The sequence below is a fragment of the Peromyscus maniculatus genome, chromosome 23, assembly GCF_049852395.1.
Source record: "Peromyscus maniculatus bairdii isolate BWxNUB_F1_BW_parent chromosome 23, HU_Pman_BW_mat_3.1, whole genome shotgun sequence".
Lineage (NCBI taxonomy): Eukaryota > Metazoa > Chordata > Mammalia > Rodentia > Cricetidae > Peromyscus > Peromyscus maniculatus.
The window spans coordinates 44,941,520-44,968,081 of NC_134874.1; the positions used below are offsets into that span (position 1 = coordinate 44,941,520).

The 26,562-nt window shown below is 41.8% G+C and overlaps 1 protein-coding gene across 2 annotated transcripts in view; it reads left to right on the forward strand.

Moving 5' to 3' along the window:
* The window catches only part of Sdk1 (sidekick cell adhesion molecule 1), a 968,286-nt gene that overhangs the window by 325,594 nt on the left and 616,130 nt on the right, over positions 1–26,562 (forward strand). Inside the window, exon 2 of one of the 2 annotated variants that reach the window (XM_006990740.4) lies at positions 12,034–12,193. In XM_006990740.4, coding sequence (XP_006990802.2) covers positions 12,034–12,193 — 160 coding nt within the window. Of the gene's footprint in view, positions 1–12,033; positions 12,194–20,504; positions 20,564–26,562 lie in introns of those variants that run through there. The other variant, XM_076560415.1, reaches the window with a different exon arrangement.

Genomic DNA, 26,562 nt, shown 5'->3' on the forward strand with positions numbered 1-26,562 from the left:
CCATATATGTTCACCATAATTCCATATGCTATAAGATTATACATTAACACAATATGACTTATGGGAGAAAGTGGGCAAGCTATTCAAAACCTATGGAACTTGGGCTGGGGAGGGCTTACTTCATAAAGTCTTTGCCATACAAGCTTTAAGAACTGAGTTTGAGTCTTAGAACTCATGTTGTAGAGCCCGGCCCCCATGCTTGTGATCCCAGCGGTGAGGAGACATAGGAAATGTGGTTCCCTGGGGTTTGCTGACCAGCCAGCCAAGCTTGCCATCTGTGTGAGTTCCAGGCAGGGAGAGATCCTGTCTCAAAAATCAAGGTGGACAGTACACGAGAAAGGACATCTGAGGTTGACATCTGGTCTAGACATGTGTGCGCGCACGCGCGCACACACACACAGACACACACACACACACACACACACACGCACATACATGAACACACACACACAAAAAAACGAGAAACCCTATGGAAGTTTCCAGTCGAGACACTGATAAAAAAATATTAGTCCAAGTAAGTTTCTTATTGGTTTTCTGTTTTAATTACGAAGAAGAAGAAAGCCTTCTGGCTTATCCATCTACCCCCCAGTCCCAGCACCTCTCCATAGGATGATGCAGTGGAAAGTTCTATAGTTCCCACAGCAGGCAAACCAGCTACTACCACCCCAGAAAACCAGCACACAGTTTTATTACTCTTACTTTTAAGACAGGCAGTGGCTGCTGCTGCTGCTATTGTGACTGGTTGTGTCCCTAATTCTAAGGCTCACTCTTTAATAAATGATAAAATTTGTCCGTGCAAATGTTGTAGCATTAATATTCTGGGGGGAAATGATGCATAAATCAGTGTGACTTTCTGCTTCATACCCATATCGGCTCCCTATTTATCAGCTACATATGAAGTAATTTGTACAAAAGAGATATAGGCTTGCACCAGACAGACTGTCCTATATATTTTCCTTGCTTGTTCACTGTTTATCGCCAGCGCTAGAAGACAAGTTCACAAAGGTGTGAATTCTTATTCTGTTCTGTTTTTAAGTTTCCATCTGTATTCCCATCTCATAGGCATTCTAGTAGGTCTTTAATAAATATTTGTTGAGTGAAAGAATAAATAATCAAATCAATATTTAGGCTTCTCTGGAATTCTGGGGTAATTGAAAATAGGAACACCTGTTTTTCTTTAAATGGAACAACTTCTCTCACTTAATAGTTATTGACATAAAAGACTGTAGTCTGATTTATGTGTGTTATTTAGAAAGCCAGAAGTAAATGTGTTCTGGATAAAGTTCAAGATTCAGCATTCCATAGGAGAACACAGTTTCGTTCCTTGGATCCCTGCTCTAATGGACGCTAGCAGGTAGATCTTCTTCCACTGGCGGTCCAATGCTTTGTGAACAATTTACTGATTTAATCCCGTGATAAAGTGCAGTTCCCAGAGTGTGTTCCTGTTATCTGTGTGGATCAGAGACCCTGGTACAAAGAAGTACACCAGGGACAGGTGGTTAGTAATGGAAATAGAGACAGCTTATTTTTAAAAAGGAGGATGCTCCTGAGGACAGCAGCAGACTAGGGAAGGCGTGAGCTTGGAAACACTGAGCCAGGAGACTTAGACGCTGCCTCGTGGAACTTGTATATGGCAGGGTTTTTTTTCCCCCACATGCTCTATTTATATCTGTAGCCTGGATGGGAGGGGGTTACCTGTCTTTCTTTGCCAAGTGGCTTCTCAGATGTTAGTTTTGGTGCCTCTCTCCATGTCCTTCTTCTCCTGCCATGGTCTAAAAGACCAAGGGTCTCTGGTGGCCCTGAGAACCTTTGCCAGGGAAATGTAAAGAAGTTAAAAGTCTTCCCTGGTAATACACAGAGACCTTTTGCTTTCTTCCTTTCTTTGAGACTTCGTGGGTGAAGCAAAAGTAATCATGAGGAAATGTCTGGCAGTTGAACAGGTAGCTCAAGACAGCCAGCAGAGCCAGATTCCAGTTGGCTTATGTTTCTTCCTTTTCAAACATGATTTAAAAAAAAATAATTCTCTCTCTCTTAAGGATATCCTTGACGGAGTAGTAAAAATCATTAATTGCATTAAATTTTGACTCTGATAGATGTCTTTTTAATATCCTTTGTTCAATGGTGAATTACGTATAAAGTCCTTCTGCTGCATGCAAATATATGAGGGTTGCTTTGAGGCAAGAAGTCCTTGGGAGTTATCTGAGCTGGCAGCCAAGCCAGTTTGCTCTTTTCTTGGAACTCTTCATTTTCACTTGAAGTTGTAACTGACAGACAGACCATGTTAATTCAGACTTCTGTGTTTGGCACCTTTTAAAAAAATGAATAAAAATAAGCCCATTTCGTTGGGAATGGGGAGGCCTCTGACAGTATATTTGTGGCTCATGATAAAAACTGAGCTCTTAAGTTAAAAAAAAAAAAAGGTGAGAATTTCTGAACTCTCGCCTGTGCCACTATGAGCCTGACATTTCTCATTATTTAAAGACTCGGCAAGGTAGGAGCTGTATTAACATGGTATTTCTTACACTGTCTAATGACACGTGTTAACATTTGGAAGACTGAGAAACGCAGTGAACCAACAAGGTCGAGAGTGTAGAAGGTTAGAGGACAAGCAGGATGGAAGGATTCTAATGTAACAGTGTCTCGACACCCCCTTGGTGGCGGTTCACCGGAGAGGTGTCCAGGGACTGACCCTGTTCATTGGGTTCCAGTGTCAACATGGGTGCCCTTTCCCAACTGCAGATCTTCAGTCCGTGTTTTATTCAGATCCTTCAAATGAAGCAATGTCTTACAGAGCCTCACTGCAAAGGATATGTGAGCATCTAATGTCTTTTATTGAGATATGCTGAAAATACCTGAGCAGATGCCACTTTTCACATTTTTTGTCTGGGGGTAATACATTTCCCACAAGCACACCTTCTGTGTTACCCTTTAACGACTGTGGTGCTACTGTTTTTGAATGAATGAATAAGCACCGTGAACGCTCAGCACTTCATATTCTAAAAACCACAAATGTACAAGTAAATAACTCACTCGAGTGAGACTTTAAGGCCACCCCATAATTTTCTATGGAAATTACAATGGGATCTAGAAGCTAAAAGGTTCGCCGCTCTTAATGAAGTTGGGTTTTGTATTTTGTGGACTGGAAAGCATTCAGCATAGGAGGATCAGTGGGTCACTCAAGAGCCCAGAGCTCCTGAGTGGAAGAACTGAGATCGAATTCAGCTTTGCAGAGTCTTGCCGTCAGCAGCCATGATATGGGAACACTCCTTGACCAAGTCATGCTTGCCCTCTTACTGTAGTCTCTGCTTCTTCCGGCAGAACCGAAGTGCTGGGGAATTGCTTTCATATGTTTTCTCCTGGTCTGAGAAAATCTCTATCTGTTAGCTACTTTTGAGCCCCAGAGTTCATGTGACTAAATACACATCATACGCTCACAGGCAAACATCTAATCGAAGAAGGTAAATCATAGCTGGTTTCTTTTCTTGGACCTTTTGGCTTTGTATTTAATCATAATTGGACCTTTAGGTTTACGTGAAAGACTCTTTGGAAGAAATGCTGGTTATTTCTGATACCTTTATTCTTGTTTACTATTTGTTTTGGGTCATACTTTCTCACTACAAATGGTAGAAATGACAATATAGCACACTTCTACTTTGAAGTATAAAATACTGGAAAAGCTGGAAGCTTATTTCAGCTTGGAGGAATGGGGAATTGCTTCTGCCCCACTGTCTCTTCTTGTTATTAATTTATATGCTGAAATAGATTAGCGCAGTGCAGCGTGAATGTGGTACATAAATACCCCGTTTATGTTTCCCCCATCAGCTTCAGCTCTGGATTCATCTCACCAAAAGCTTGAGAAGTTTCTTAGGGGGAAATATTGGAAGGGTTAGGTTCACCCCGTGAGTTCCTTAAATATGCCATTAATTCACATTGATTTCAGAAAACGCAGATCATCAGCTTGACTTCCCCAGCAGCTGGATGCCTCAGCAAGCTGTGTTTAGTTCTGTGCGCTAGAAATCCCAGGGGGCTCCTATGTTCCCCATGCTCACATTCAGATCCAAGTATCCAGAAGATGCTGTGGTCCAGCCACGAGGAAGTGCCACACTTGTTAAACAAACTTCTGAACACCAAGCTTTATGGAAACATTATAGAGATGTAGGGACATTCAGTGTAAGCTTTTGTGTGTGTGTAGATCTATGTGCATGCACATACACAAGCACATGTGTGCATAAGTAGAGGCTGGAGGGCATGCTCATCTACCGGTACCTCAAGAGGCACCCACCTTGTTTTTTGAGAGTGGGTTCCTCCCTATCATGGAGCTCATCAGTTGGTCTAGGCTGGCCTAACAGCAAGCCCCAGGGATTGATTCCCGACTCCAGCTTCTTGGTGCAGGAATAAATACATTTGTGTAACGTCATGCCAGGCTCTTTTACATGGGTTCTGGGGCTCTACACTTATTCCTCATATTTGCCCAGTAGTCACTTTACTGACTAAGCCACCTCCCTAAACCCCAATTCCTCGAGAAAAAGCGGGAGTCTGAGGCTCCTCATTCTCATTGGTCCTGGTTTCTGCTGGGGGCTGTTTAATGTAAGAACCGATAATATTCCTGTCGATAATGCACATTGACTTTCCTGTAGTCTCCATCTCCAAGATTCTGAGGCACCTCGTTGTTAGTACGGTGTCTGAGCATGCCAGCTCTGGAGCCAGACTGGCTGGGGCTTCCTCCTAGCTCCGTCTTTACCAGCTGTGGAAAGTTGCCTTTGCATATGGCTTTTCAGATGTGGGACTCCATGTGAATTCAGGTCCCTGTGCTTGTAGCCTTTTCTTGAGGAGCTCTCCCCTCAGCCTGCAATACAGCTTTGACCTGCAGCTTGTCCCTTCTGTTTATGTCCCCTCAGAAAATAGAGGAGGGCGGAGTAATGGGAGAAGGGCCAACAGTCTAGTCTGCCTGCTATTGGATCTTATAATATGCTCCAGATCCCTGGTACCCTAGTCCCCAGACTTTATCCCAAACCAGACTTGGCAGTCACTGCCTGGTGTTCTGGGATGTCCTCTGGGTCTCTCCAGAGGTGCCCTGTAACACTGCTCATATATCACAGATGAATCAAGCACAAGCAACCAGCAAGTTGGCTCCCAGGTCTGTTTCTTAGTTAGAATCTTGAAGCACTTGTCAGAGAAATCCTCATTTGTTAAGTGCTAAGGAGATAGATGGGTCAGGAAAGTGTGAATCAGCACGTCAGTAAGAGGGCCTGTGCTTAGATTCCCAGTTCCCATTGAAAAGTGCAGGTGCTGGATAATGTAGAATCTGAGCTCCTGGTACACTGAGAGACACTGCCCCCAAAAGTAAGATGGAAAACGGTTGAGGAAGACACTCAGTGTAGATATCTGCCCTCCACATGAACGTGTGTACACACACACACACACACACACACACACACACACACACACACACACACGGGGGTGGGCAGTCTCCCCTAACCTCTAGACACAAAATTCTCATTTATCACTAAGGGTGACACAGAAAAAAGTTCTTTTAAAAGCCTTCAAGAGCTGTTGAAAGCCACTATGTAGCTAAGTAAGTAGCAAGCAATGCCATAAACCTATCATCAGAGAGCTCACTGAGCCACAGCTCTCTGTGACTGGGCCTGCTAGTTCCTCTGGTGTCTGTACCCCTCCGGGTCCTAGCCTTCCTGGGATGCTAAGACCTTGGTGTGGGGAGGACCTCAGCTGTGTTCCCTGCTGAGCTCAGCACCAGCTCCATACCTCAGCTGTCTCCTGGGATGTTCTTGGCTTGTTTGCTAGCCTCCTTTCTAGACTGTGAGCTCATTGGCTTGGAGCCAGCTACATCCCCAGCTCCTAGCAGCCAGCATACTCAGTCATGCTTGGGAATGAAAGTGTTTGTAGCCTTGTAACTGGAACAATCGTGAGCATTCAGAACTTTGTTCTCTGCTTCTGTGTCGTGCTGGGATGGCCTATGGGGCCTTCTCATGGTGGTTAGAAACACTCCAGGGTACCAACAGAGGGGCATACCATGAGCTAGCCTCACCTTGTGGTTGCCCCCCATTGGCTATGCTTATCAGACAGCAACTTGAAAAGCATACCGTATTCTTCTGTTTTGTAGTCATCAGAATACATTGCTGTAGGGTTTTATGTTTTATTTGAGGGTTTTGTTTATTTTTTAAGACATGATCTTGCCATGTAGTGCTGGCTGGCCTTATAGTCATGACCTACTAAGTTTCCTTTGTGCTGGGATTACAGATGTGTGACACCACGCCCAGCTTGGATGGTCCTTTTGTTGTTGTTGTTTGGTTGTTTTTGTTTTGTTTTGTTTTGTTTTGTTTTTCGAGACAGGGTTTATCTGTGTAGCTTTGGTGCTGTCCTGGAACTCAGTCTGTAGAGCAGGGTGTCCTTGAACTCACAGAGATCCTCCTGCCTCTGCCTCACTGAGTTCTGGGATGAAAGGTATGTGCCATCACTGCCCGGCTGGATGATTTCTTTTGATGATGTTTGTGTTTGTGTGTTCAGTAGTAGATACTGCTTCTGTTTTTTTCCCCCTTAGAACTTTCTAATTCTCACTTATTATTTTTTCAAGTGTGAGTGGGAATAAATAAACTGACATAGGCAGATGTTGGATGATTTTCCTGATCTGAATAATATAATCAAAGGAGGGACCACGTGTGGTGATGTTGTGTTCCCCAATATATTGTGCATCCTAATAAACTTATCTGGGGTCAGAGAACAGAACAGCCACTAGATATAGAGGCCAGAAAATTATGGCACACACACCTTTAACCTAGCATTCCAAAGGCAGAGATCTGTCCGGATTTCTGTGAGTTCAAGGCCACACTGGAAACAGCCAGGCATGGTGACTCATGCCTTTAATCCCAGGATTAAAACCAGGAACTAGAGCTGGTTAAGCTTTTAGGATTCTAGCAGCAGTTCAGCTGAGATTCATTCTGAATGAGGACTCAGAGGCTTCCAGTTTGAGGAAACAGGATCAGGATCAGCTGAGGAATTGGCAAGGCGAGGTGGCTGTGGCTTGTTCTGCTTCTCTGATCTTCCAGCATTCACCCCAATACCTGGCTTCAGGTTTGTTTTTATTAATAAGACCTGTTAAGATTTGTGCTGTAACCACACTTGCTTGTCTCTTCTCCCCAAAATATAAGTATTTGTGATTATCTAAGAGCACGGAGCCTGGAAATTAGCTGCGATGTAGGACCAGTTCTGTTTCTATGTTTTTGTTTTAGTACTTAGGCTAATTATATGCATATACTATATCTGATCCTGGTCACCCCATTACCTCTCTTGTCCCACTCAGCTGCTAGATCTTTATGGTGTGATAATTACCTAGTTTGATCATTGTGCAACACTGATTCTTCTCTTCCCCTCCCGGGCTACCTCTACCCACAAAGGTGGTCAAAGGAAGTGCATTTGAATTGCCTCATCCTCAGGTGTATGGATTTTGTTCCTCAAACATCAGGGTCTACTTACAGCAATCACACTGTGACCTTGTGTATCTGTGGACTTAACCACAGTACAGAATTACTTAATAATACATTTAGGTTTTACCTCAGGAGCATGTTTTAAATGCATAATTGTTTTCTTTAAAAATATGAATATTCCTGTTATGAGGAAAGCATGTTATTTGGTGAGATTAAACTCTTGGCCTCCCTGTGTGTGCCTAATGCACTGCTGGCAGCAGAGCTGGAAATGGCTGAGTCCACCAGAACAGGATCTTCTACCCACGCTCTCCAGCCTACTTCAGAGGTGATCCATTACGCCCCATGCTTTTGTTTCTCTCTGGAATTTGAAAAAAAAAAAAGTAAAATTTTCTGTGAGTGGCAAATTCATAAGCTCGGGGCATGAAAATGTTGGGATTTGATATAAAGGAACCTTTAAAGGAAGATTAGTGGTTTAATGGAACAGTTGGTTGCCCTGGGGAATTTTGCTGTGGCAGAGTGGAATTCAGTAATGAAAGGTCCTGCTTAGTCTGATTGCCCATTCATGCCATGATCAGGGTCCTTCCTGCTGGACCCCTGCTGATTGATGGGGCTGATTGCAGGTGCTTCATAAACGCCATCTCACTGTACCGGAACAGGTACAGGTGGGGTTTGCCTGCCTGGGACTTCCTGGTTTGTGGCATGGTTGCTTTTTTTGCTAAGTGGAAGTCGACTGTCATTCTTCATTAATTATGTCTTTAAAATGGAGAAGCAGGGCCAGAGGATGGCTCAGTGTGTAACATGCCTGCTGCACAAGCAAGAGGACTAGAATGCGGTCCGCAACATCCACGTAAAAGCTGGGCATGATGGTGCACTAGTGACCCCATTGCTGAAGAAGGGATGACAGGAGGGTTCCTGGAGCTCCCTGGCCAGCCAGTCTTGCCTAATCAGCAAGATACTTCCCTGCCCCCACAAAGATGGAGGGCTCACAAGATGGCTCAGCCGGTAAAAAGCACATGGTGTGCAAGCCTGAATACCTGTATTTGCTCCCCAGGCCCCAGGTAAAACTGCAAGGAGAGAACTGACTCTACAAAGTTGTTTTCTGAACTGTTATGGCACATGCACACCCGCACACCATCTACATACACAGGGATGATAGATAAAAACAAGTAATAAGGAAGGCCCGGTCTTAGCTGGATTCTCAGCAACAGTTATGTGAATAGCTAGACAAGTGATATTATTAGTACCCAGTGGTTGCTTCCTATCCGTTCTGCCCTTAAAGGTTTCTGATAGCTTTTACATTTTCTGTAGTGGAGTGCATAATTAAAATACCCAGGAAGATGCCCTGTCTGTGTGCAGGAAGTGGAGCCACAAGACAACTCTCAGCCTTGGCTTCTTGTACCCGTGTCCTCGCCATGGCAACTATTTCTACTGTCATACGGTCATAGTCCCCTTCTAGATGAGAAGATTATCTTTGCATTGGACAGGTAAAGTTAAATCCATTTGCATTTATCTAAAAACCTTAAAAGTCCATTTGGGGAAGTGACTTGGACGTCATAAAATTATGATGTTGATTTGAGAGAACATTAAGTCTGGTCCTCTCCTTTGAATGGACCTTAAATCTGTGTCATGCAGACAAATGAGACTCTCTGTTTCATAAATGATTTACGTTCTATTTAAAAGTATGTGAAAATGGAAATTTCATGGTTTTCCATGGTTCTTCATCCCAGGAACAGGAGCTTAGTGAGCTTATTGTCAGCATACAGAAGTAGTCATACACTCAGCACATTTTCTTCGGGGAGAAGGAGGGTCTGGTGGGTATATTTGGGATGTTTCCATGCTCCTAAAGACCAGTGGATGGACCTTTGGTATTTCCTCAAGTGAGAGTCTCATGAATATCTTTTGGGTAATTCACTCATTTTCTTTTCCTGGTGTATCTTTGCAGGCATTTTTCTGCCCATATAAACTACAAAGGGATCACATACTTTTGTGGGGATCTGTGCACCCCTGCATAGAGATCCATCTGTTGCATTAGCTTCTCCTGAGGAGATGAGCAAACATCTGTTCACCATAGATAGGGCACCATTGATACATCAAAGTTCTTTTTCCACAGTGAGTTGATGGGCCTTTCAGAGCATGAGTGACCTCAAAACAGCCAGATACCCGTAATACCCCACCCCATTGCAGATGAGAGCCTCATGGAAGCTGCATCTGGGTGTCTCTTCCAGTGTGGTTCCATTTTAACATTCTCTAGTATCTCTTAAGATTACTTCCATGTGAGGGGAGCAGGAAGTAAGGACAGCAGCAGTCCCAGATGATGTCCTTGACACTCCTCTACCTTCTACTTATGAGGGTCAGTAGCTCAATTAGTATTACCATACACCCAGCTACCTCTTATTTTGGTCCCTTCAGTTAGTTGCCATGGCTATGGGGCCACAGTGCTCTAAGATGGTGATGGGTGAACATGTTATATATAGCCTTTCTAATCCATGTTTGGCTACCTTCATGCCCTCTTTAAATTCAAGTTCAAGTGTATGCTTTTCTGTGGGAAAGACCACTAGTCTTTGAGGGGTAACTTATTCTCCATGCTGGCTGTGCTAAAATATTTGTGGTGATAATTTTAATTCAGATACTTAAAATTCCAGGGCCTTGACAATGTGTGCTTTTCCCTTCTCCTTGTAATAAATGGCCGGTCTCTGGGCTAACTACCATTCTATGGCCATTTAGATCACAAGATATTTGCTTGCCAAGTGTATAAAGCTATTCCTTATGAAGGATTTTCCTACTTGATTGCAGTACCGAGCATAGTAATTTGTTCATAGTAGAGGTGTGTGTAGTTACCTGTGAATTCTGTGAAGAATCGAACTGCGGTGTCATTTAAATTCCAAGCCATTGTATAGTATGTTAAATTGATGATGCTCTGTCAGGTGTAGTCACAAATTCACATTCTTGAGCTTGTATCTTAAAGCTTTTTTTCTTTCAAAAAGATGTATTTTTTATGAGGCATGCATGTAGGACACTGGAACCCTATGAAGTGGCATTTCTTTTTCTATTGTTAAAGAGAGAGCAAATGGCAGGCCATTAATAAAGCCTGTGGCTCAGTGAACCCCAAGGTATCAGAGTTATATCTATTGCAATTCGGCTTTATTACACTGTTTGGGTCATAGGAGTGGATGATTTGGGCTGAAGTACATAGCAGAAAGGGAAATTGGACACACAGTTGACAATCAGAACCCGAGGATGCACTTAAGAAGCAGCTCAGAGCAAAAACAGGTGGGACTCTCCCAACAGGACCTGGATTAGTGGCTCCTCCTGACATTGAGTGACATGTTTCATTACAGCTCCCTACAGTTGGCTGTTTATATTCCTGCATGAGATCTACATCAGCCCAAAGAAGGGAAAGTGACAATGTCTTACTCTCTCTTCATATTCCCAATGCTGCTGCAGGGTCTATTCCATAGGATCAATGCACATTTGTTTGTTTATTGTGGCCAGGGGTTGAAGTCAGAACTGGGCCATGTGAGGAAAGCACTCTACCACTGAGCCACACCCCAGCCCCTCACTGGGGGATTCTAGGCAGGTGCTCTACCACTGAGCCACACCCCAGCCCCTCACTGGGGGATTCTAGGCAGGTGCTCTACCACTGAGCCACACCCCAGCCCCTCACTGGGGGATTCTAGGCAGGTGTTCTACCACTGAGCCACACCCTAGCCCCTCACTGGGGGATTCTAGGCAGGGCATGCGGCAGCCCCTCACTGGGGGGATTTTTTTAGGCAAATGATCTACCACTCAGCCATACCCCAGTCCTTCACTATAGGATTTGCCCCTCGCTGGGGAGTTCTAGGCAAGCATTCTACCACTGAGCCGCATCCCCATTGATAGTCTACAGACAGATTATTGCTGTGATAAAACACTGTGACCAAAAGCAACTGGGGGAAGAAGGTCTATTTGGCTTACTGGTTCTGATAATAGTCCATCATTGGGGGAAGGCTGGGCAGGAACTAAGGCATAAACCCTAGGTCATAGTAGCACTTCATTTGACCCAGCACACAGTAGGTAGAGTCAAATGGTCTCCACAGAAACCTGTGTGTTAGATTAGCAGAGCCCACTGAAATGTGAATTCACAGAGGAGACCATGTCAGACTAAGGTGAAGAGCCATTGAGGAAGACATCTGACAAACATCACATATGTGTGCCCTCACACATGGGAACACAAGTGCATGTGCATAGATACTACACATACACACAAAAATAATGAAATAAATAAAACAATGAATTCAGTGTCTTGTACAAGCAGGGATGTTCTGGTGTGTCCCTTTAATAGACTGACATTAATTCTAAAGAGGAGGGACTTGTGACAATTTCATGGACCCTTTGGCATTTTGAAGTATCTCCTAGGCTGCTGCTTTTTCCTAGTGTATCAGGGATTATTTGCTACTTAATTGGGCTACACAGCCTTCATCTCTACTGTTGAGCATTAGAACTGTTCGTATAATTGATTTATCGTTTATGTAGATTTATCGATCGAATAGGGTTATTTTCATCTTCGCTTCATTACTCTTTCTCCGTTCTTTCTGTTCTTTGAATATCTCAGATGATGTTGCACCGTATTTCAAGACAGAGCCAGGCCTGCCACAGATCCACCTGGAAGGGAACCGCCTTGTCCTCACCTGCCTGGCTGAAGGGAGCTGGCCTCTGGAATTCAAGTGGACACACAACGACAGTGAGCTCACCACCTACAGCAGCGAATATAAGTAATTGATGGCTTGAAATACAATCATGAGGTCATGTGTTGAAATCTTTGCCTTGTCAGACACGATGGCAAAAGGCTGGCGGTGCTGGATCAAGTCCAGGGCGTCGAGGGTCGAGGGGTAGATCTTGTGTGTGGTTAGAATGGGACTTGCTAGTCTGGAAGGTGTTTTGACTTAAGTGTCTATTATTCCACTTGTGACAGTAGTCCCATTTAGTAAAACGAGTAGGGACGGGAATCCACGCAGTACTTTAATGTGACACATTTGCTAGTTTTGGTGACAACCCCACCTTGCAACTATTGCTTACATCTAGTTGATGCAGGCATTTTTCCTGTAGGTGTGTAGATCAGGAGCTTCCAGAAGTCATGCTGTTAAAATCCTTTCTAGCTGCTGCTTCTGCTTTGGCTGCAAAAGGGGCATCAGTGGTTGAGTGGGTGTGAGCAGAACCTTGTTACTCAGCAGGAAACCCAGTGAATATGGACAGCCTACTAAGCACTGGCCTACCTGCCAGATACAAGGGTACAAGGAACTTGATTAGCCGCCAAGCTCAGTGTGGGGAGGGTAGAGCTAGAGACCAAGCAGGTTTAAGCTGTAGCTATATCTGGGAAGTAGCCCTACCTCTGTCTTGCAGCCTCAAGTCTTTGTATTTAAAAAGGAAAATTAAAATTTCTTAGATTATTTTTTAAAAGATTTATTTATTTATTATGTATACAGAAGAGGGTGCCAGATTTCATTACAGATGGTTGTGAGCCACCATGTGGGTGCTGGGAATTGAACTCAGGACCTCTGGAAGAGCAGTCGGTGCTCTTAACCTCTGAGCCATCTCTCCAGCCCTAGATTATTTAAGTTAATGTATGAGTGGAACTCATTGCATCTTCGTCCGTACATGTCATTGTATGCTGTTCTAACTGTCCTCATTCCCATTGCCCTCCTGTCCGTCTGGACCAGCAGAGAGTCTGTCTTGTGTTTTTATGGAACCTTCCTCCCCTCGAATGATTTCCCTTCCTAGTTCCATGACCTATACACAGATACACCACATGCACACATGCATGCACACCTTTAAGCCTAAGTTTTACATATGAGAGAAAATATATACTTCGCTTTCTTAGCCTGGCTTATTTTGCTTAACTTAATGATTTTGTGTCCCATCCATTTTGTGCAAATGTCAAAATTTCATGTTATGTTTGAAAACATTCCATTGAGGATATGTGCCATGTTCCTGTTATCCATTCATCTGTCGGCAGAAATCTCAACTGGTCCAGTTTTGTTGCTCCTGTGAGAAGTGCAGCAGCAGACACAAATGTGTAGGCTTCTCTGTGGTACGTTGACTTAGAGGCTTTCCAGTACAGACTAAGAGAGTGGTCTACCTGGGTCCTGCATTTGACCTAATTTAAGCTTTTTGAGAACCTTTGAGATTGATTTTTTTTTCCACAGTGTTGCGTAATTTTACATTCCCCTGGGCATCATCATAAAGGTCCCTCTTTCTGTACATCCTCACTAGAATCTATTATTGGGTTGTGTTTTTTTCTTTGCTCTTTCTTGGTGATAGCTATTCTGATTGGGGTGAGGTGAGACCTCGTTGAAGGTTTTATTTGCATTTCCCTAAAGGCGAAGGATGGTGAACACCTTTTAGAATATTGATTGGCCATTTTGTATTTCTTCTTTTGAGAACTGACTAGTCAGTTCACTACTACACTTATTGATTGGGTGCTTTTTAATGTTTAATGTTTGCGGTTTTTTATAGACCTTGATATTAATCCCCCATGTGCTGTGCAGTTGGCAAAGAGTTTTTTCCTGTTTTATAAACTGTCTCTTCATGCTGGTGAGTGTTTCCTTTACTGAGTAGAGACTTCTTAATTGCATGTAATCCCTCATGCCAGCTCCTGAAATGATTTCCTGTGCTATTGAATCCTGTTCAGAAAGTCCTTGTTGGTGCCTGTACCTCAAAGTGTTATTCTCCATAATTTTGCTAGCAATTTCAGACTTTTGGTCTTGTATAAAAGTCTTTGATCCATTTTGAATTGATGTGTGTGTGTGTGTGTGTGTGTGTGTGTGTGCGCGCGCGCGCAGAGTGAGATATGGATCTACTTTCATTCTACCTGTTTTTCTATCACCAGGCTGTTGTTTTTCAGATGTATGTTTTGTTTTTTTTTTAACCTTTGTCAAAAATTAGGTTTCTGTGGATGGGAGGATTTAAGCCTGGCTTCTGTGTTCTATTGACCTGCGTGTCTGCTTTGTACCAGAACTGTGTTATCTCCGTCACTGTGGCTCTTCGGTATAATTTGAGGTCGGGTTTTGTGATGATAGAGATTGCTTTGGGTATTTACGTCATTTGTGCTTCAGTGTACAACTTAGAATCTTTTTTTTCCTCCCAGGTCTGGGTTTCTATGGGGGTTGTGCTGACTCTGTAGCTGGCTTTCTGTGACATAGCCATCCTCACAATATTAATTCTTCCCATCCATGAACATGAGAGGTCTTTCTGATTTCTAATGTCTTCTTCAATTTCTTTCTTCAGTGTTTTAAATTCCCATGGTAGGGATCTTTCACTTGCTTGCTTAGATTTACTGATGGATTTTTTAAAATCTATTACAAATAATTTTTGTTGTTGTTTTTGTTCTTTGGGTTTTTTTTTTTCCTCTGTCTGATTTCTTTCTTGGCAAGTTTTCTATTGATATATGGAAACACTACTGATTTGGGTATGTTGATTTTTTTTAATCCTGCTGATGAAAATGTATGCATTTCTGGGAGTTTTCTCACAGTCTGTCATGTCTTAGGGTGTAGAATAGAATCATCTGCAAATAGTAATAATTTAGTTTCTTGATTTCCTATTTGTGTCCCCATTTTCCTTTCTCTGGCCTCACTGCTTGAGCTAGACCTGAAGCATTTATACTAGATAAAGTGGAGACAGTGAGCATCCTTATCCTATCCCCGACTTTGGAGGAAATTATTTCAGTTTTCTCCCATTTACTATAATGTTAACTGTAGGTTTGTTGTATATAGCCTTTATTGTAGTGAGGTATTTTCCTTCTATCTCTCATTTTTTCAGGGCCTTTATCACAAACAGATGTTGAACTTTGTCAGATGTCTTTTCCACAGCTACGGTGATGATTATATACTTTGCCCTTAGGTCTGCTCATTTGCATACATTGGAGTGGAACCAACGTGGTAGTGGAATGTGGTATTAATTAATGTGTTCTTTAATTTGGCATGCAAGAATTTCATTGAGAACTTTTGCATCTGTGTTCATTTGGGAAATTGGTCAAGGTGTGTGTGTGTGTGTGTGTGTGTGTGTGTGTGTGTGTGTGTGTGTGTCTGTGGCTTGGTGTTAGGGTGGTGTTGCCTTCATTAAACAACTTCATTGATATTGTTACTTCCCTTACTATGCCACAGAACAGTTTGAGGATTACTCACCTGTAGTGGTATTTGCTCCACCCATGACCTTGGGCTATAAGGCCCCACCCTAAGGAGGCGGTGCTTCTTGCTGTTGTAGGTGACCTCTTAACTCACCTTAGCTTGTCTTCAAAGATCTGGTAGAATTTGGTGGTAACTCCTATGGACCCTTAACTGGGAAATGTTTTAATACTGGTTCAGTTTTGTTGATTTTTATGACTCTGTTTCACTTCTTTACATCCTCTTGATTTCACTTGGTAGATCATATGTGCCTGGAAATATATCCATTTCTTTTAGATTTTCCAGGGCTTTGATGTGAGTGTTCACAGTATTTCCCAATGATTCTCTAGATTTCATTGGTGTCTGAAGTAGCCTCCCCTTTTCTTCTTTAGTTATAGTATCTTGGGTTTTCTGCTGCCCCTTTCTTTTTGTTAGTTTGGCTAGGGGTTTGTTAGTCTTGTTTGTGTCTTTGAAGAACAAATTCTGGTTGATTCTATGTATTAATTTTTTAGTTACCACCTCAGTCCTTTTGGCCCTTGTCTGGTTTTGTGCTTAACTTGCTCCTGATCTTTGAAGAGCTGGAGGTACATCATTAGGTTGTTTATTTGGCATCACCTGGTTTTAAAAAGAATATGAACACTCATAGCTAAAACTTTCTTCTTAGAATTGCTTTAGCAGTGTCCAAAGGTCCTGGCAAGTTGTACTTCCACTTTTATCTGATTCTAGGGACTTTTAATTTCCTTGCCAATTTTGTCAGTGACCTTCCCGTCAGTCATTCAAAGGTGTTTTGCTCAGTCTCCACCTATTTGTGTTGTTTCTGTAGTTTCTCTTGCTGCATTGATTTCTACCTTTATTCCTTTATGATTTGATAAGATTAAAAAATCCAGTTATTTTTGTATTCGTTAAGTCTTGATTTGGGCTGGGAAGGCCCTAGAGAAGGTTTCATGACTGCTGAGAAGAATATATATTCTGTTTCTGTTAAACAGAATGTTCTGTATACTTCTATTAAGTCCTTTGACCTATGGTATAATTTAACTGTGGGGTTTCTTTGCCCATCTTTGTTTGGATGACCTATCTAAAAATGAGAATAGTATATTGAAACCACCAACTGCTATTGTATGAGGGTGTCTCTGACCTTTTCTGTCCATTAATATTTGTTTTATGAAATTGGGAGCCCTGAGGTTTGATGTGAATATACTTTTGGTTGTTGTATCTTCTTGATGAGTTGTGCCCTTTATTATTGGCCTTCTTTCTTTATGTGACTGCACATGTATGTGTGACTGTGTATGTGTTTGTACACATGCGTGTAGGCAAGTATGTGTATTTATGTAGAGGCCAGAGAGTGATATCAAGTCTCCTCCTTTATCATTCTCCACTGTATACTTTTAAAAGAGGGTTCCCCAGTGAACCCGTAGCTAGTCTGACAACCAGCAAGCTGCAGCAAGCCTCTTGTGTCCATTTCCCCAACAGCACTGTGGCTATAGGCAGATACGTGCAGCTATGCTCAGCTTCTTCTTGGGTGCTGGGAATTCATGCTGGGGTCTGCATGTTTACATAGCAAGCATTTCTCAGCACTGAGCCTTCTCTCTAGTCCTGTGTGTGTTTTGACTAGCTTTGGTTTATAGTCATCTTTATGAGATACTAGAAAAGCCATCTTGATTTTGTCTTCTGTTACTTTGATAGATTGCCTCTGACCTTGATTTTTAGTCTTTGAGTATCTTACTAATAGTTGGTGTTTCTTGATAACAATAGACAATTTGATCTAATTTAAATTTTGTTTATGCTAATCTTTATTCTTTGTGTGTAAGTATTTTGTTACATGTGTATCTGTACACCCTATGCATGCCCAGTACCCATGGAAACCAGAAAAAGGCATCAGATTCCCTGGAACTGGAGTTACAGACAGTTGTTAGCCATCATGTGGGTGCTGGAAATCCAACCCTAGAGCTCCTGAGGCCTGGCCTCTTTAGTCACCATTTCCTATGGAATCATGCTGGATGCTCAGCTTTTGAGCATGATGAGGGGAGTGGTGCCTACAAAATTCAAGAAGCCCCAGTGTCATAAAAAAATATGCTGCTTTCATGAATTAAGAAGGAATTGACTGTATGGAGCATCAGTTCAACATATGGCCAATTCACCCCCTCATCTATCTCAGAAGTTGTAATATGTGACCCATAGCTCATGTTCAGCTTGCCTCGATTGTCTGTGTGTCTGAATATTTCTTGGTCTTGCTCACTCTGATTTCTTGCCTTCTCTCTCCTTCTCTTGCCGTCTTGCTCTCATTCTGTGTGTGTGTGTGTGTGTGTGTGTGTGTGTGTGTGTGTGTGTGTGTGTGTGTGATTAAAGCCCCACTTCCACACATGTGGTTGTAAGCTTTCCTATAAAAACCCCCTTTTCTGGTCTTGGTAGCCCATTCAGAAGCTGGCTGCATTGGTCTGCAGACCAAGCCAAGGAAATAGCTGCACATCTCCACCTCACAAACTCTCATCCCCACTGGGCATCTGGCTCCTCTCTTCATTACCACCCTACACTTGTTTACTTGTTTCTGTCATGTGTTTGCCCTTTAACATGTATGACTTGACCTTCTCTAACATAGCCCCACCCCTAGTTATCTACTTTTCTGGGAATCGATTTATCACAGCCATTCAGAGCACACTGGACTCGAACAGTTTCTAGGTTGGAATACCAGCTCCAAGTCCTGATAATGCTGTGACCTTCGGCAGGTTGGGTATGTGCTCTACTGTACAGATGTACGTGAACTGGCTGTGTTGATTCTTTTCCAAATTGCTGGAATTAAATGCTGAACCAAAGCACCTTAAGGGAGGAGGGTTTGTTTGGGCTCCCAGCTTGAGGGGACAGCCCATCTTGGAGATAAAATCATGGCAGCAGAAATGTGCTCTCAAGGAGGAAGCAGAGCTAGCTGGATACTGGTGCTCAGCTCACTTCCTGCTTCACTTCAGCCCATGGGATGCTGCTGCCCACAGTCAGTGTAGGACTCCCTGCCTCAAACCCAACTAGAACCTCCATCACAGACATACTGAGATGTTTTTCACCTGGATGATTCCAGATCCTATCAAGTTAACAGTATGAACCATCACAGGACTGCCCACACCTCATGTGGTGTTGTAAGCATTGAGAGACTCTGTTGTGTGAGACATCCTGTTTTCTGACACACATTGTAATTACCAGCAATATTCCTCAGTGTTAGGGTGTCATGTTGTGGGGCTTGGCTCATTAGTGTAAAAGCAAAAACACCAGACAGTGAATATAGAAATGAGAGCTGTGTGTGAGTGGCCAGCTTGGATACACATACCTTGAGCTCTAGTAATGACAGGTTCTCATCTTGCTATCTCAGTGACTTTGGAGAAATTCACCATTTTGACCGAGTCTTCTCATCTGTAAAATGGTATAGTAAATCCAATGCCAGTGGGTGCTCATAAAAATCAAATGACACATTCTATGTGCCCCAGGAAGTAAGGAGTGAGACCGCACATTATTGTTCCTTCTGTGGAGAAGATCAGGGAGGTAGACAGTCCATGGCAGGAGGTCTTCAAAGCTGGGTACCTACTATGGCTACCTAGAAAGGAATTTCTTTCCCTGATCTTCAGTTTTTGAAATGGAGCTGCCTGAGGCCTTTTGTTTAGGCACCATTTCTTTTTCTGTCCTGCTCAGTGATCTTTCCCTCCTCACAGAAGAAAGATTCATGTCTCCCTTAAGAGTCTTTCTGTGGGTCTCTACCTGGAGGAAGGGAGAGGAAAAAAGGAATTATGTTGAACCTGAGTGAGATGGTCATTACATCACCATGGGCATCCTGTTTAGAATTATTGTGTAGCGGTGTGTGTGTGTGTGTGTGTGTGTGTGTGTGTGTGTGTGTGTGTGTGTGTGATATTGTGTGTATGAAAGTCTGTGAATGTGGACAACCTCAGCTGCCCTCCCCAGACACTTAACCCATTTTCCATACTTTTCTTTCCTCCCTTTGTGCCCAGATCTCTGACTGCTATCTGGAGTTCACCACCACATGAGGCAGGAAGACTAGCAAGCCCTAGAGTCATGCCTGCCTCCAGCTCCCTAGTACTCAGATTACAAGTGTACACTACCACATCTGAATTTTTGACAAAAGTTCTGAGGATCAAGCTCAGGTCCTTATACTTGCAAGCCAAGCACCATACTGATCAAGCTGTCTCCCCAGCACAAAAGTTTTACTCTTTAAAGCCCACATGGATCCCAGGCCATTCTTATACTTGCAGCTTCTTAAACTTAGTGTTAACCTAAATTTAAAGTTATCATGAAAAGGCATATCGTTTAGATTTTATTTTGTTCCTCATTGTTCTTTCTGGTAACAAAATTTACCTATTCATTTGAAATATGTGGTGATAATCCACCAGAAGACAAAACAGTGTTGTTTGTATTGAAGCAAGACCAAGGTAGAGACTCATTATACATGGACCATTAAGGCAGCTGCTTCACTACTGCTTCACTGGGAGCACAATGAGGAGACACACATTCTTCTGGAGCAGGGATGGCTTACAGTAGAAGTGATGAATTCCATTCTGTTCACTGAGGTCTTCAGACTTTGACATGAGTTATCAAGAGTCCATTGTATTTTGTCATCAATTTGTCCAGATGTAAAAGCTGCTAAAAATCGCATACTATTTTTGTAAATTACTCTTTTCATCTTCTTCCTCCCCTGAACACCTTCAGCTTTCATGTGTTAACCTTCATGAGACCTTTATAAGTCTCAAATTGAAAAACAAGATTGAAAATGATAGCCCTCCTGTCTGAAAGTGAGCGCTGATTTTTAACCCCTCTTGGTGTCAGTTAGGAAAATGCTAACACTGTAAGGAGATGATAATGATTTCACCTTTTCTAGCATTGACTAAGAATAGTATTTTCTCTGCTACTTGTATTAAAGGATGCTTGTGGATTGGGTGAATTTTAAATGTTCTGTTTCACATCAATACTTGGGTCGCCTTTTCGGCACAGGTGAGAGCATAGGCATATCAATAGCAGTCGAGGAATTAAGCTAAGTTTGCACAGGTGTCTGACGTGGATTTGCATACAATTTTTACAGGAAACATCTGTAAGTTCTGGTCTACACCGAGGAAAATGCTGCAATATTTATATTCTAAGTGTGTGTCTGTATGCAAACCCATGAATGAAGAATTTCTTAATGCTAGTGCCGTATGCCTATTATAACAGTTGGAATAATTGGATAGTCTAAAAATGTCATCATTTTCTTAGGAGACCTGTTTCTGTAGTTCAATTCTGTGGCACAATAACAATAGAAACTTGATGGATGCTTATTATTTTTTTTATTCCAGTAAAAACTGGAATGGTTAAGGGAAAAGCTATTTTCTCCTGTTTTATAAAAGGATAAGAAAATTTCACAGTATCAATAAAAATATTAAATTCCTGGGGATAACTTTTATAAGAGATGAGGAAAACCCACACGAAGAAGAGTGTAATGAATGGGTTAGTGAGAGACTTAAGTGAGTCTGCCAGACAGAAAACCAAGCACTGTGAATGCCTTTCCCTTTCCATCTACTGTATGAGTCTAACCCAGTCAGTAGGTCTTTTACTAAAACTGTTATCAGTACGGAGTTTCTTATAGTGCTGATGATCATGTACAAGACTCAGGGTCTTGTACATGCCACCAAGCTATGTCCCTAACCCAAGATGTTTTAATAAAAAAAAAATGCCAGTGATGTTTTGTTCATTGGGTGATGCCACAATGAGGACAGCCTTGGCATCTAACAGTGGCTAGTGCCAGACAGTGGCAAACACCAGACTAGCTTTGAGAAGGAGTCTGTACTCCTAGACCCCTTAGTAGCCTCAGGCCTCAAAGCAGGTTTGATCTGCTCATGTGTCTCATTTCACTAGTTACAGCGTGTTTAGATGACATCATAGTTGAGACACTCTGGCCAGTCGGTGGCCGGGCACATTGTCTGAAGTGGGTGCTCTCTTGTGACACTGAAACACCCACCTTTTGCCCCCACAATGTTGTCTGTCAACATCTGTCCTTCAGAATTTATAGTTAAGTTCTTCCAGGTCTCTCTCTCATCAGCGAAGCCATTTACTGCTGCTCAGGTATCTCTCTGTATTCATTCCAACCTCTCTTTTTAAAAGCTAGAGTCACATTAGCTACTTCTCCTGTTGTTGTGATTGAAACACCCAACAAAAACAACTGAAGGGAGCACCTATTTTGGCTCCCAGAGTGTAGGTTCAGTGCATCATGAAAAAGAAGTTGTGGTTGAAGCAGTGATAAGCAGCTAGTCACATTGCATGTGCAGTCAAAACACAGGGAAACAGATGCTGGTCCTCAACTTGTTTTCCCCTTTTTATTTAGTCCAGCACCTCAGTCTGTGGAGTGTTGCTACCCACATTCAGGGTAGGTCTTCCTATCTCAATGAACCAAAGCAAGAAAATACCACAGTGGCATGCCCAGAAGCTAATATAACCCAGGTAATCCCTACAGGCATGCCCAGAGGCTAATATAATTTAACCCAGGTAATCCCTCACAGGCATGCCCAGAGGCTAATCTAATCTAGGTGATCCCTCACAGACGTGCCCAAAGGCTAATCTAATCTAACCCAGGTAATCCCTCACAGGCATGCCCAGAGGCTAATCTAACCCAGGTAATCCCTCACAGACTTGCCCAGAGGCTAATCTAGTCTAGGTAATCCCTCACAGGCATGCCCAGAGGCTAATCTAACCTAGGTAATCCCTCACAGGCATGCCCAGAGGCTTATCTAATCTAGGTAATCCCTCACAGGCATGCCCAGAGGCTCTTTTCCTAGGTGGTTCTAGGTCTTATCTAGATGACAATGGGAATAAATCACCAACAGGACCAAATATACTGCTTGCAAGGCTGTCCCTTTGTAGTATTCCTGGAAGGCTATAGTGTGAGGTTTCCAGTATGTTAGTAACCTAGGCCAGGCTCTATCAGTTTGCTAGCTGTTCTATCAGTTTGAATAGCTTGAAAGTCACTGAGAAAGTAGCCTTGATGCTTAGGATTACGTGCTCTGATAATTCTCTTGTAAGAGTTATTTCCATGGGCATTTTCCTAATACCCACAGCCCAGCTCTCATTTATCACTCCGTACAGCAGGAATTGCTTTTCAGTATCTGGAGTTGGCCACTAAAGAAAGCACAACTTTGTGCTAAAACCTTGAGTCTATCTTTGAGATTACTGGAGACTCCCTCAGGATACCCTTATCTACAGCATCAATCTCCATCACTATCAGATATTGAATGTGTTTCAAGAGGAAGAGAAACCCCAAGAACTACAGCAACACCCTTCGATGAAGATGTCTCTCACCCTGGGTCTCACTAACCCTGTCTGCCACACTGGGCTAAGATTGAGTTGCAGGATCAAATTTACACAGTTGCATGACAAATAAAAAATAAAAAAAATTAAACTCAGTAGAATTGTTTTTAAGACACCAGGTATGAGTCAGTGAAAGATGGTGACCCTAAAAGATGGGCTACAAACAAGATGAGCCCTGTACCTGCCCACAGCTTCTGTCTTGACAGAATTTCCTATCGAAGGCATAGAAAATGAGAACCCAGGCAGTGTATCTTCACTAAGTTAGAGAGAGATGAGAATTGGGAGAAGAAATTAGAACACTAGATTTCTCAATAAAGAGCATGAGATGGGAAGGAATGTATAGAGAAAGAACTCTGGAGACTGCATAGGCTCCCTTGAGCATTAGCAGAGTAGTCAGGCACCAGCACGTTGGCATGAAGCAGCCACTCAAGGCCAGGTACAGAATTACCCAGAACACAGGTAGTAGCTCTCTGTGTTCACACAGGAGTGGGTATCCTATCCTTACCACAAACTGAAAGAAAGTTATAAAATTATTGAATGGAATACCCAAAACTGTCTGTCACCCATGATAGGGAAATATCAATCTTCAATAAAATATGTGGTCCCACCTAGCTACTGTTAAAAAGCAACACTTTGAAAGGGTTGAGCTAATTATTTCTGAGTACCTTCACAGCATCACTAGAGTTCAAATACATTTATAAAAATGCCAAAATAGCCAGAACTCAACAAAGGAAACTTCACAGTATCTAAAATCTAACCAATTTATTGAGATTGCAAAGAGGCAGGAAAGCATGGTTTGAAGTGGGAAGGAAAAAGCAGGATACTGAAACTGGTGGGACTGACACAAAGTAGCAGAGAAATACTAGGAGACCATTATGGATGTATTGTAGATAATCAAAGGAAGACAAATTCTGAAGACAAAATTGTATCTGAGGGAGACTAGAATGCTCAGAAGAAAATATTAGTAAGCTCATGAATGTATCAACAGAAATATACAAAATAAAAGGCATATTAAAAAAACAATTAAATGAGCATTAAAGAGTAACAAGAAAACTTTAAATGTATGTGTAACTACAACTAAAGAAAGAGCAAGGGAAAATATTTAAAGAAACAATGTTAATTTTCTCCTAATTTGAATAAGAAACACAAAGTTACAAAGCATCAAATTGTAGTAGCCAGTGCAATAAGGCAAGAAAAATAAATTGTCTGCATTGCAAAAGAAAAAAGACTGATTTCATTTTCAAACTGTATAATCACCTGTATAGTGCATTCAGAAATGTTGCCAGACAGAAGATAAATATGTAAAAATCATATGTAGATTCATTTACCCCTATGTTTTTAACAGTCATCCATCCTCATCCATAATATAACACACACACACACACACCACAAATAAAAAATAGCACCGAGTACTGAAATGCCTAGGGATAAATGTGACAAATGATGTGCAAAATGTTTACACTGAAAGTTTCAAATATTATTAAGAGAAATAAGAGAGCCTGGCTATTTGGGCAAATATACAGTATCCTTATATCTGAAGACTCAGATTTAAATATGGTTTTATTAAATTCATTTTAAAAATATTTTTACTTACACACTGGTCTCTTGTTCATATTCCTTTGGCTTGACATGTTGAGGCATATCTTACCTGTAAAATTCTTCACTGAGCCACAAGGAGCATCCTTTTACATATTGGTTAATCCATTGTTTCTCAGTCAGTTATTCAACATGTAAAGGGTGTGTCTGAGCACTTTCTTCTTAGATGAACAAGTTGGTTTCTTCATCAACTATCTAAACTGAATGTAGCCCTCATCTGCATCTTCCTACAAAGATGGACTCCCCTGGTTATTCCTAATTAATTCTCCTCTGATAGTTATTCCTAAGCTCCATTCATGTTAATTCTCTTCTGATGGTTTTCACTCTGGTGGTCCCATCTCTGTGAACTGACTCACTCACGTAAGCAGATTTTATTTGGGCTCAACTCAACCATGAGAGTTGTGAGCTTTAGATAAAAATCGAACCTCATGTAGTTTCATGCTGCATTGCTTAATTGGTTCCTAGTATTCCATATAGAGATGGTTGTGAATTGGGTATGAAACTTTCAATATGCCTTTGACTTTCTTCTTTATCATAAAACTGTATTTATGAATTCTGTCATTAAAAAATGGATTCTTCATTTCTGAGGCATTGAATTAATTATCTTTTTGTCTAGAAAGATGGGGATCATAAGTGTGGGAATTTAAGAATGGATAGGCAATTGCCATCTCACTCCAAGAAAAGGTGACTCATGTTGACTTCCCAGGCTTGTACAGCATAGCTTGTGCTAGGGTATGTGACTTAGATCTTTAGTATTAATGACATGTGGCTAGTCTTCATGTGGATCCCACAAAGCTGTGTGCTGTACATATTGGTTTCTGGCTTCAGTTTGACTATCCTGTCTTTGCTGTGTAGTCAGAGCAGATAAGGTTGTTCCTTGGGAATTTCCTAAACAGAACTGGCATGTGGCTTCTTCAAGTCCTTATTGGAGATGATTTGGATGTAGATTATGAATCTCTCTTGGGTCTTCTGTCTTAGGATCATTGTGGAATCTAAGTGAAAAGCCTTAGCCACGAGGACAACCCAAATAATATGACTCATTGTTGACAAGTACTTCCAAATGAGACACCAGAAGCTTTTAACTGTGTCTTCCTAATTCACTACTGCTTGTTAAAATGCTTATAGTTTAGGCCCCTTTTTCACTATGCCTTGGTGTGGATATTTTTAACTGGGTAGAGAGTAACATTTGTCTTCATACTTCAGTTCTTGGTGTAATGGTCCCCATTTTTTAATGTCTACAGAGACTCTCATAAAGAATTAAGTAATCACAAATGGAATAAAAGATTTTTATCCATAAAAAAATCAATGCCCTCTTTCCCAAAGGTTTTCTGACATTCAATTCTTACTGACTTGAGAGTGTTTAATCCTAATAATGCTAGATCCGACAGACTGATTCCTGTCACATTCTCAAGCTTCATGAAATGGAGATTTTCACCTTTCTGCCCCTGATTAGATGAAGAAAGAAAGAATGAAAGGTCTCCAAAACATTGCTTACATTGGTGAAAAACCGCAGTGTCCTGGAGAGACTTAGGAATATCTCAACGATGACCCTTGAACTTTGGCTTGACCTTTGTCACTATTAGAATAAAGTCTAAATGTAATCATCCATGGTAGCTATCAGTGAGAAGCTTGTGGGAACTTGGCATCCTGTTCACATCTGCAAGCGTTATATGTCCAGATTTAGTTGAACCCTAACAACTACTACACTACATATACCTGTTTAGTTTCCTTTTTCATTTAAAATAATTTTTAAATCAATTACACACACATACATGTATATGGTAACTTTTGCAAATACAGGGTGCCCGATGCATAGCTCCATCTTTCCTGTTCTGTGCACTTCAACTTCATACTGATAATTTAACTCTTCTAAGGACATAACCTTCAACTTGCCCCAGCGTGTATGACCTGTCAGTCAGGCACACCTTCAAAATTGTGTATCTATTTTCTTATCAAATTCCAGTGTAGATTTTTTTCATCATTATTTTGCTTGAGGAAATAGTCAGCGTCAGACTCATTCCACTTTGGATTATTGTTTTTTAAATTTTAATATAGGAAAT